Raw genomic sequence first — 12,256 nt, 5'->3', positions numbered from 1 at the left:
CACTCTGTTGCCCAGGCTGGAGTGTAGTGGTGCAATCACAGCTCACTGCTGCCTCGACCTCCTAGGCTCAGGTGATCCTCCCACCTCAGCCTCTTGAGTAGCTGGGGCTAAAGGCACATGCCACCACACCTGGCTAAGTTTTTATATTTTTTGTAGAGATGGGGTATCCCCATGTTGGCCAGGGTGGTCTCAAACTCCTGGGCTCAAGCTATCCACCCATCTCGGCCTCCCAAAGGCTGGACTGTGCCGGCCTATTTTTAACTTTTTGAGGAACTGCTATACTGTTTTCCACAGTGGCTGTACTCTTTTACATTCTCACCAACAGTGCATAAGGGCTATAATTCCTCCACATCCTCGCCAACAATTGTTATTTCGTTTTTTTGAGAGTAGCCATCCCAGTGGGTGTGAGGTATTATCTCATCTAAGTTTTTATTTGCATTTTTGCTAATGATTAGTGATAATGAGCATTTTTCATAGGCTTATTGGCCATTTATATATATTCTTTGAAGAAATGTCTGTTTCATTCTTTGACCATTTTTGAATTGGATTTTGTGTGTGTGTTGAGACTTAGGAGTTCTCTATACAGGTTGAGTATTCCTTACGGAAAATTCTTGAGACCAGAGTGTTTTGAATTTCATATGTTTGCAGATTTCAGAATATTTGCATTAGGCAGTTGAGCATCCCTAATCTGAAAGTCTGAAATTTGAAATGTTTCAATGAGCATTTCCTTTGAGTGTCATGTTGGTGCTCAACAGGTTTCAGATTTTGGAGCATTTTGGATTTTCGGGTTAGGGAAGCTCAACCTGTATAAACTATATATCTTTGCATTATTTGAGCTTTAAAAATTTCAAGTATTTTTCCACAATATTTTATTACAAACCTACTGTAAAATTTCTAGTATAGTACAATGAATATTGTTATACTTTTCTCCTGGATCTCCTAATTGTTAGTATTTTGCCACATTTTCTTATCCTTCTCTATTTTTTAATGAACTATTTGAGTTAGCCTCATACATCATGACATTTCCTTTCCCAAATACTTAAGCATACATTTGCTAAGAGCAAGAATATTTTCTTACCCAACCCTAATATAATTATCATACTCAGGAAATCATACACAGGAAATATAACATACATAGGAAATATATCATACACAGGAAATATAACATTATGGCTGGATGCTGTGGCTCACACCTGTAATCCCAACACTTTGGGAGGCTGATGGGGATGAATCGCTTGAGTCCAGGAGTTTGAGACCAGCCTGGGCAACATGGTGAAACCCCATCTACACCAAAAAAGAAAAAAAAAAAATTAGCTGGGCATGGTAGTGAGTGCCTGTAGTCTCAGCTGCTTAGGAGGCTGAGGCAGGAGGATCACTTGAACCTGGGAAGTCAAGGCTGTAGTTAGCCATGATTGTGCCACTGGCCACTGTACTCCATCCTGGGTGACACAGTGAGACTTTGTCTCAAAAAAAAAAAACAAAAAAAACAAAACAAAACCCCACCCAAACTAATATACAGCCCATATTCACATTTCTCCAGTTGTCTCAAGGATAATACATTGGATTTAGTTATGTCTCCTTCATCTTTAATCTAGAATGATTTCCAGTCTTTGTCTTGTATGACACTGACCTTTTTGAAGAGTCTGGGCTAGTTATTTTTGAGAATATCCTTCAATTTGAATTTGTCTTATTGTTAATAGTTTTTGGGAGCAATACTACATGGATGATATTTTATTTGAATTTTAAATAATGAGCATGTATTATTTTTATAAACTAAAAAATAAAAATTAATATGATGTTTTTGAAAGAAAAATTGATAAGGTATTATTAAAATTTTAAAAATTAATGTAGTAATTTTACATTTAGAAATTTGTCATAAGGAAACAGAATTTTTTCATGGGGAAATAAAAAAAGGAAACAAATGCAAAGACATATGTATAAGAATATACTCCATTGCATTATTTATGATAGTTACAATGTGATACTTGATATATCCAATAAATAAAGGTTTGGTTAAAAGTTCAGAGTATGTGCCCACAAATGTATATTCTGTAGCTGTTAAAGTATACACACATATATATATATACATATATATATATACACACACACACACATATATATATTTTTTCTTTTCTTTTCTTTTTTTTTTTAAGGCGGAGTCTCACTGTGTTGCCCAGGCTGGAATACAGTGGCGTGATTTTGGCTCACTGCTGCCTCCACCTTTGGGTTGAAGCGAGTCTCCTGCCTCAGCCTCCTGAGTAGCTGGGATTACAGGCACATGCCACCACGCCTCGTTAATTTTTGTATTTTTAGTAGAGATGGGGGTCTCTCCATGTTGGCCAAGCTGGCCTCGAACTCCTGACCTCAAATGATCCACCTGCCTCGGTCTCCCAAAGTGCTGGGATTACAGGCATGAGTCGCTGCACCCAGCTAATAATATATTTTTTATATTAATTGGTATAGAAAATGTTCATCATATGTTGTTTAATGTAAAAGCAAATTGCAGTAAGACAGTTTAAGACAGATGTAAGATGTAAGATGTCCCTAAAATGTATATTTACATAGGTAAATATGCATATAAAGAAGATTGGAATTTCTGATCGGTGGGATTATAGTTTAAAAAAGCTAGTTAAAATTAAACTTGTCAGTATTTTCTAGTTTTTTCTACAATAAACATGTATTATTTATGTATTCAAGAAATAATGCAAATTTTAGCCCTCTGAGCAACCCAAGCTTGTGGTGGTGTTATAGTATTTTTTCAGATGATACAAGAATAATGTGTTCTGTGCCTACCCTAGGAAGCAAATCCAGGATATTCAGTAGATCACATAGTGAAGACAGAAGTGAGGACAAGAAGGACTGTAATGTATGAATGAGGGTCAGGTCAGAGAGTATTCATTGTGGAATTGAGAGTAGTGGTTAGCAAGAGGGTAGGTGCTGGTGGAGGCAGTGGGAAGAATGCTGGAAGCACATAAAAAAAGTATCTTACTGAGAAAAGTTGAAAGGCAAAGGAGATTTTAGAACACCTTCTGGTTGCTGCAGTGGTAAATAAAGTTCTGAGCCCAAGGTGTTTGGTACGGCCTGTTTAGGAAAGGAGGGGAAATAGGGACATTGAAGTATGATGCACTGTTAAGTAGGCCCTGAATTAGACAGACTTGGTTTCAAATCTCAGCTTTACCACTTACAAACTGTATGACTTTAGATAAGAAACTCTTTAAATTCCAGTTTCCTTATCTATAAAATGGGGAAGTAAGATTTACTGTGTGAGGCGTCTGTGAGAATTAAATGAGATAATGCATGGACAACATCTAGCTCGGTGTTTAGCATATAGTAAGGCAATAGACCAACACGTTATTTCCGTTCCCTTCTGATTCTTGTCTGTAGAGAATAAGACCTGCGTAGTGACATTGGTTGTGTGAGTGGCTGAAAGTGAATTTCAGCTATATTCCACTGGAATTTGGGTGTAGGCTGGAGCTGTAGAAAGGCATTCCTAGCAAATGAGAAAGTATAGACCTAGACAGAGGTCATGTACCATACACAGAAAATCAAAAGCTCTGGGTTCAAGTTCCTTACTAGCTCTATGATCTTAGGCCAGTTTCTTTTTTTTTCTGCATTCATTCAGCAAGTATTTATGATGTCACCCGGCTCCCCGCCACATTGGGGAAACAAGCATGGAGACAGGGCACTGCCTGCACAGGGCACATTTTGGGGGACAGCTACCCTGTCTGGTGTGTTAGGCAAGTTTCTTTTTTCTTTTTTTTTTTTTTTTTGAGACGGAGTCTCGCTCTGTCGCCCAGGCTGGAGTGCAGTGGCGCGATCTCGGCTCACTGCAAGCTCCGCCTCCTGGGTTCACGCCATTCTCCTGCCTCAGCCTCCCGAGTAGCTGGGACTACAGGCGCCCGCCACCACGCCCGGCTAATTTTTAGTATTTTTAGTAGAGACGGGGTTTCACCATGTTAGCCAGGATGGTCTCGATCTCCTGACCTCGTGATCCACTCGCCTCGGCCTCCCAAAGTGCTGGGATTACAGGCGTGAGCCACCGTGCCCGGCCTAGGCAAGTTTCTTAACGGCTCTTGGCCTTGGTTTCCTTATCTGTTAATTTAGACACAGCCTTTTTTTGGAAGATAAGTAAGAAGCACTTTTCCTACACATTTTAATAAATTTTGACAAGTATATATGCCTGTGTAACCACCACTACAAAGTATTGAATATTTCCATCACCCCAAGGGTTCCTTGTGCCTTTTTTTTTTTTTAGCTTCAGCCAATCCCTGCCCTTCACTCCTGGCCCCAGGCAACCACTGATCTACTTTCTAGAATAGGTTTTTCTTTTCTAGCAGTTCAAATAAAGGGAAACTATACAGCATGTATTCTTTTGTGTCTGGCTCCTCTCACTCAGCATCATGTTTCTGAGATTGATCTATGTTGTTGCATGTATCAGTGATTCAGTCCCCCACCTCCTCCCTTTTTTTTTTGAGATGGAGTTTCACTCTTGTTGCCCAGGCTGGAGTGCAATGGTGTGATCTTGGCTCACTGCAACCTCTGCCTCCTGGGTTGAAGGGAGTCCCCTGCCTCAGCCTCCCAAGTAGCTGGGATTACAGGAATGCGCCACCACACCTGGCTAATTTTGTATTTTTAGTAGAGACGGGGTTTCTCCATGTTGGTCAGGCTGGTCTTGAACTCCTGACCTCAGGTGATCTGCCCACCTTGGTCTCCCAAAGTGCTGGGATTACAGGCGGGAGCCACGGCACCCGGCCTCAGTCCCCCTTTTTGCTGAGAACTATTCCATTGCATGGGTACAATTTATTTATCCATTTACCTGTTGATAGACATTTGAGTTGTTTCTAGTTTTAGGCCATTATGTGTAAGTTGCTACAAACTTTCAAGTACAAATCTTTGTGGGGACATATTTTTCATTTCACTTGGGTAAATCTAGAAGTTGAATTGCTGAATCATGTGGTAAGAGTATATTTAATTTTATAAGAAACCGCCAAACCTTTTTTCAGAGTTGTTCCATTTTATCCTCCCACCAGTAATATATGAGAACTTCAGTTTCTCTATATTCTCATCAGCACTTGCTATTATTAGACTTACATTTTAGTTATTCCAGTGGGTGTGTCATGATATCTTATTGTGGTTTAAATTTGCATTTCCCTGATGGCTAATATCATTGAACATCTTTTCATGTGCTTCTTATAAATATATATATATTTTTTGAGACAGAGTCTTGCTCTGTCACACAGGCTGGAGTGCAGTGGCATGATTTCAGCTCACTGCAACCTCCGCCTCTCAGCTTACTGCAACCTCTGCCTCCCAGGCTCAAACAATTCTCGTGCCTCAGCCTCTTGAGTGGCTGTGATTACAGGCATGTGCCACCACACCCAGCTAATTTTTTATTTTTTATTTTTAGTAGAGACGGGGTTTTGTCATGTTGGCCAGGCTCTCTTGAACTCCTGGCCTCAAGTCAACCTCCCACCTCAGCCTTCCAAAATGCTGGGATTACAGGTGTGAACCGCCATGCTTGGCATCATATTTTTTTTATGGTATTAAGTGCCTGTTCAAATCTTTTGGCAACATATTAAAAAATGTATATATATATATTCCTTAATCTATCAATTTTACTTTTTTAGAAATGAAAGTACCAATATTCAGTGGATAAGGCTAGGAACTAGGAACAAAACGAATCAGTGGAAGAAAGGCTGAATGAATTGTGGTATACCATGGGCTATTATGCAGCTATGAAAAAGAATGCATTCATGCTCTAGGAGATAACTCTGAGGACTTTTGGCAAGTAGGAGTGAATGAGCAAAGCAAAATTACAAGCAGGGAATAATATTACCTCAATTTTGTAACACAAATAATGACCAAAAAACCTGTTTCTCTCTCTCTCTTTTCCTTTTATAATCTAATAGTATTATATAAATAGGGAGAAAAATAAGAAAATATTATAAGAAAAATAATATCAGGTTGTTAAAGTGGTTTACCTGGGCGTTCTGCAGGATGGAGGGTGGGTGCTGATGTTGGGGGAAAGAAGTGTCTGCAATAAAAGTGCATATTAATTTAGGTAAAATTGTGTGTGAAAAGGAGAAGAATCCCTATCATACTAGAATGAGAGTTAAATGAAGTATATGCAAATTACTTGGTAAGTACCTCACACATAGTGAATTGTCAGTAAATAGAAACTCATGGACAATTAGACAGTATTCCCATTTGTTAATAATTAACTCCTGAGAACAGGAGATAGAATCCAGGAACAGACTTACTTTGTGGTTTGTCAATACGAATGGTTTGATTTTTGGCATTTTTGAAGCCACCTATTAGATAATCTACATTTTACAACCTTTTTTATTTGGAGGAATGGGGCATAGGGATGATAAGCTCAGGAAAAGTGTGTGTAATGTAATAGAGACTTGTGCCTGTGGAAATGTAGGCATTTGGCAGTGTAGGTGATAGGGGCCCACTGGTGGCTTACTGAGGAGGAACTTCCTCCCTCTTTTTGACAGTGACTTTTCTCTGTTACTTGGTGGCTTTCTAGGACCTCTAAGAGAGAGGTCCCTTTCCCTCAAGTTCTGGTAGTACGTCACCTTCTCTTTGATTTTTTATTAATTCTTATCTTCACTTCCACCCCCAGGATCATGTATATGAACTTCTCAACACCATTGATGCCTGCCAGTGCCATTTTGATATCGTAAGAACCTATGCAATTCTCTTCTATCGTAGAGTCAAAGAAAAGGCCAGGTCTAGGTTAGGAGGTCTAGGTCTAGTCACAGGATGGGGTGGGAAGGGACTGGAAGGATGGCTATTTTGTTTATTCCTTCTCAGGACTACTATAATTGTTTTGTAAAAAGTGCTGAAGTGAAAATATTATTTACATGTTAAGCAGATCAGCAATGTGATTTAATTAATTAAAAAATTACATAAAAATCTTCTTCACCTTTTCCATCTCCTAAAAGCTACCTTATTTCGTGGCCTCCTTATATCTTGAGCTCACTTTTAGCCCCTGACTTTTGTTCCAATTTTCTTATTCTTCTTTTCAATCCTGTCAGTTCCTACTTCTAAATAGATTCACTCGGAATATATCGAGCACTGTCCAGAGTGGTTGGGGAAAGAAGGAGATCCAGGTTAATTGGCCATGCTGTCCTTGGGTTCCTATGTATTTTCCTTGTAGAATCTCAACTTTGATTTCACTCGGAGTTACCTGGACTTGATTGTGACTTACACCTCAGTCATTTTACTTCTGTCACGGATTGAAGATCGACGGATACTCATTGGCATGTACAATTGTGCCCATGAGATGTTGCATGGGCATGGGTGAGTTAAGGCGAGAGTATTATATGAAGAGTCTCACACATGGTGCTATGATGTAGAGAGTCCCTCATGCAAAGGAAATTGATGCCATGATTTCTTATATGAGAACCTATAATCTACACTGACCCAGGCAAAATAAGGTACACTTTTACATATTCAGTTGACTCTGAAACAACACGGGTTTGAACTACGCAGGTCCACTTTATACATGGATTTTTTTCAACCAAACATGGATTGAAAATGTAGTGTTCATGGGATGTGAAATCCACCTTTACAGAGGGCTGACTTTTTAAATGGTGTGGGTTCCGCAGCACTGACTGTGGGACTTCAGTATGCACGGGATATTGGCATACGTGGGAGTCTTGGAACCAATCTCCCTGCTATAATGAGAGACAACTGTGGCTAACTCTTGAATATCTGCTAGTGGATTATTCAATTTGCATCATCTCTGAACAATTTTTAATCCTGGACTGGCTTCTACTCTGATTTTCAGGTTATTACAAAAGGCAAAGAAAATTCTTTTTAGTGTTGGTAGGAATAATATTAGTAAGGTAAATCCATTAGAGGTAACTAATGCGTGATAATACATTTGAAGCCAAATGTAAATGGATTTTGAATTGTCTGCAGTTCTGTCCCCCTCCATTAGTGCAAATGTAAGTATTTAAGGGCTGAAAAAATGAAGACTAGAGGGATCAGAGTGGGTTGTGGCACATCATTCTATGATGACGTGTATTCCCACGTGCCTACGTGGATACCTAGACACATGCCTTACCCGTTAGCTTTGAATATTTATATATCCTTTTGGGTTGTATAACGATTTGGATCTAGGCATATTACTGGATTTTGAACTAATTAACAGATTTATAGAGTACCTATCATGTGTCCAACCCTATTTTTGTGCTTATAAGGAAGAAAATTTCATGGACCTGCCCAAAATGAATTGTTTCTATTTAGCCATAGCTTAGTAACCTGAGCCTGGAGTGGGGTATCTTTATATGTAATTTACAGTGTAGTATGTATATCTTTGGAGGTGGTGGGGAGTGCCAGCCTATGCACATATCTTTATCCTATATGCAAACATAAGAGTTCAAGTCATGGGTAAGGGAGGGCTGTAACCCCTCTCCTCTGCTTTCTTCTAGTGACCCCAGTTTTGCCCGTCTGGGTCAGATGGTCTTGGAGTATGACCACCCTCTGAAGAAGCTGACAGAAGAGTTTGGGCCTCACACAAAGGCAAGTTCCCTGACAGTGGAGAATTCCTCAGGCAAAAGTATATTGTCCTCATGATTGCCGCTAAGGTTTCATTTGCTTTTCCCCACAGGCTGTGAGTGGAGCCCTCCTCTCTTTGCATTTCCTCTTTGTCCGAAGAAACCAGGGGGCTGAGCAGTGGCGCAGTGCCCAACTTCTAAGCCTCATCAGCAACCCCCCAGCCATGATTAACCCTGCTAATTCAGATACAGTGAGTGCCCTTTTCCTTTTGTTAGTGGAAGCATTCTCTTTGCCAAGGCCATCATCTCTGTAGAGGGTGCTTCTTTCAGGAAATATCAGTGCTAAAGAATGCTTTAGTCTTCTTCTAGGGTATGTCTCTAAGTTGAGCACTTCTTGTAGCTAAAAAATCATGGTTGGTTTGGGGCTTTTGTTTGGATCAGGGTTAGTGGTTTAACAAAAGTGATCTATAAGCAGTTAGCCTGTCCATAGAAGGAATTTAGTAAATATTCATAGAATGAATGAATGGATGAAACAGAGTCATTAGGCACCTATTAAGCCTAGCAGCAACTTGATTTTAGGAATCAATTAACTAATTTTTATTTTTTTGAGACAGTGTCTTACTCTGTCACCCAGGCTGGAGTACACTGGCATGATCACTGCTTACTGCAGCCTCCACCTCCTGGGCTCAAGTGATCCTCCCACTTCAGCCTCCTGAGTAGCTGGGACTACAGTTGTGTGTGCCACCATGGTTGGCTAATTTTGTTTATTTTATTTAATTTTAATTTTTATTTTTGAGACAGAGTCTCACTCTGTCGCCCAGGCTGGAGGGCAGTGGCGTGATCTTGGCTCACTGCAACCTCCCCATCTTGGTTCAAGCAATTCTTCTGCCTCAGCCTCCCAAGTAGCTGCAACTACAGGCATGTGCCGCCACACCTGGGTAATTTTTTTTTTTTTTTTGGTATCTTTAGTAGAGACAGGGTTTCACCATGTTGGCCAGGCTGGTCTTGAACTCCTGACCTCAAGTGATCTGTGTGCCTTGGCCTCCCAAAGTGCTGGGATTACAGGCGTGAGCCACCGCGCCCAGCCTGTTTATTTTTTTGTAGAGACGAGGTATCACTATGTTGCCCAGGCTGGTCTTGAACTCCTGGGCTCAAGTGATCCTCCTGCCTCGGCCTCCCAAAGTGCTGGGATTACATGTGTGAGCCACTGTGCCTGGCCAGGAATCAATTAATTAATAAATGTTTTTGTTTGATGACTGTGGGCTCAAAGTCCTTCCCTCAAAGAACTTATAGTCTGGTAGGGAATATATGCCATGTAGTCATAAAATACAACTGATGGTACATGATTAGTGATAAGTGCCAAATGAGTGATTTACATTTTAAGCGGTAAAAGAATCCAAAGGATTAACCATCACAGGCAGAAAGCATGAGAAGGTTTTTGAGTCTTGCTCTCCTCATTTTATTGTTATTAAAAATATCTGAACTGTTGAAGAGAAGTTATGTTAAACCTTTTGCTTGTTCTGACTTCCAGTCCAAGTTCCTCTTTCTTTTCTCAACTGTATTGTTTTTCCCTCACTCCACTTCCAGTGCCTCATCACCTCCATTATTGGCAGGCTTCCCTGCTGTTGGTTTATCAATGTGCCCTAAACTAGTCTGGTAAAATAAAAGTTAGTTTTTAAAAAAAATTTAGAGACAGGGTTTTGCTCTGTTGCCTAGGCTGGAGTGCAGTGGTACAATCACAGCTCACTGCAGCCTTGACCTCCTGGGTTCAAAAGATCCTCCTATCTCCTCCTCCTGAGTACCTAGGACTACAGGTGCACACTGCCATGTCTGGCTAATTTTTAAATTTTTTGTAGAGACAAGGTCACACTGCGTTGCCCAGGCTGGTCTTGAACTCCTGGCCTCAAGCTATCCTCCTGCCCCTGCCTCCCAAAGTATTGGGATTAAAGGCGTTAGCCACCACCCCTGGCCAAAAGTTAGTTTTGATACTCAGATTCTAGTTTGTCCTTTCTCCTTTAGAGGAAGGCCATGTTAAATAACTGATCATCTTTGCTTCTCTTCTCACAGATGGCCTGTGAGTATCTGTCTGTGGAAGTAATGGAGCGCTGGATTATCAGTAAGTTTAGTGGGATTAGATGGGAGTGGATGAAGCAGCATGTTACATGAAGAACAAGTTCTAAAAGTCTTCCTCTGCACTGTTTTCCCACCTACAGTTGGGTTTCTTCTTTGTCATGGGTGCCTCAACTCCAATAGCCAGTGCCAGAAGCTGTGGAAGCTATGTCTGCAGGGCTCCCTGTACATCACCCTTATCCGTGAGGATGTGCTGCAGGTGCACAAAGTCACCGAGGACCTGTTTAGCAGTTTGAAAGGGTGAGAGACACGAGAGCCAAACTGATCTTCCTTGAATAGTTTTTAGCGCCCCCAACATCCTTTTTCAGTCTCCACAAGTGTTCCCAGGTATAGGTGGTAACGATTAATTCTAACTATTGAAGAAATATACATTAAATACCTACTATTAGCTAAGTGCTCCACTGGGTTTTAGGGATACAATAATGAATAAGACAACATGGAGGTTAAGAGCATAGACTCTGAAACCAGATTGCTTGGGTTTGAATTCAGGCTCTACCACTAGTTATGTGGCCTTGGGCAAGTTGCTCAAATTTCCCATGCCATTACCTCAATTTCCTCATCTATAAAATGTGGATAATAGTAGTACCTCCCTATGGCCTACCTCATAGGGTTGTTGTGAAGAATAAAAGGGTTATTATTTGTAAAGCAGGTAGAAAAGTTCCTGGTACATTGTAAGTGCTATGTGCTTGTTAAAGAAAAAAAAAAAGACAGTGACTGCTCTCGAGGAATCTATGAACTGGTAGAAAATAAACAAATTGTTTGATAGAGTAAGAGATTATAATGTGTAAACACAAAGTACTGTGGAAGCATTTAGAAGGACACTTAAACTGGCCTCTCAGGATCTAGAAAAACCTGGAGACAGGTAGATCTGAAAGGCTAAACAGTTGAAGAGTGTGTGTATGTGTGTGTGTGTATGTGTGAGTAATTGTGTGTGTGTGTGTGTGTGTGTGTGCCTGCGCATTGGGTAGAAAGGTAGGGGAGTTGCTTGAGGCAAAGAAAGATATTCTAGGCAGAGAAACTATCAAGATTTTTGAGGCAACAAAGAGCATGGCAAGTTATGAGAAGTTCATGTAGTTCAGTGCATGGGCATCTGGGTTATAAAAATGAAGATGTTGAGAGATGAATTTGGAGAGGTAAATTAGGATGTTGTATGCTTTGCTATGGAGTTTGAATCCATCCCAAAGAGGATGGGGAACTATTGAGTGATTTCAGACAGGGGAGTGACATGATCATATTTGCATTTTAGAAAAGATCATTCTGGCTGCATGGGAGAAAAGAAATTAGATGGGCAAAACTAGAGGCAGAGATTAATTAAGTAAATTAGGAGGAATTGAGGATGATGTCGAGGTTTCTGGCGTGGATATCTGGCATTCCTTAAGATAAGAGAGCACGTGATAAAAGCCAGTTTGTGGGAGAAAGATTGTGTGGTTAGTTTTAAACAGGTTGACTTTGAAATGTCTGTGGGACACTGAAGACAGATGTGTTAGACCTTCTATTTTATGGTTCTGGAACTTGGGAGTGAGGTCTGGATTCAGATAAAGATTGCTGAGTTGGTAATTAAAGCCAGAAGAGTAGTTGAGATTACTCAGGAGCACATGTGGAGTGAGAACAGAATG

At 40.4% G+C, this 12,256-nt stretch overlaps 1 protein-coding gene across 1 annotated transcript in view; it reads left to right on the top strand.

The window, feature by feature from the left end:
- The window catches only part of NCKAP1L (NCK associated protein 1 like), a 53,348-nt gene that overhangs the window by 7,214 nt on the left and 33,878 nt on the right, over positions 1 to 12,256 (top strand). The window contains exons 5-10 of the mRNA XM_004053278.5: positions 6,629 to 6,685; positions 7,166 to 7,308; positions 8,445 to 8,535; positions 8,624 to 8,761; positions 10,578 to 10,626; positions 10,724 to 10,880. Coding sequence (XP_004053326.1) covers positions 6,629 to 6,685; positions 7,166 to 7,308; positions 8,445 to 8,535; positions 8,624 to 8,761; positions 10,578 to 10,626; positions 10,724 to 10,880 — 635 coding nt within the window. The remainder of the gene's footprint in view (positions 1 to 6,628; positions 6,686 to 7,165; positions 7,309 to 8,444; positions 8,536 to 8,623; positions 8,762 to 10,577; positions 10,627 to 10,723; positions 10,881 to 12,256) is intronic.

The sequence above is a fragment of the Gorilla gorilla genome, chromosome 10 (assembly GCF_029281585.2).
Source record: "Gorilla gorilla gorilla isolate KB3781 chromosome 10, NHGRI_mGorGor1-v2.1_pri, whole genome shotgun sequence".
In the NCBI taxonomy this organism is placed as follows: Eukaryota; Metazoa; Chordata; class Mammalia; order Primates; family Hominidae; genus Gorilla; species Gorilla gorilla.
Note: the sequence above shows the minus strand (reverse complement) of the source record. Positions and strands in the feature narration are given on the sequence as shown.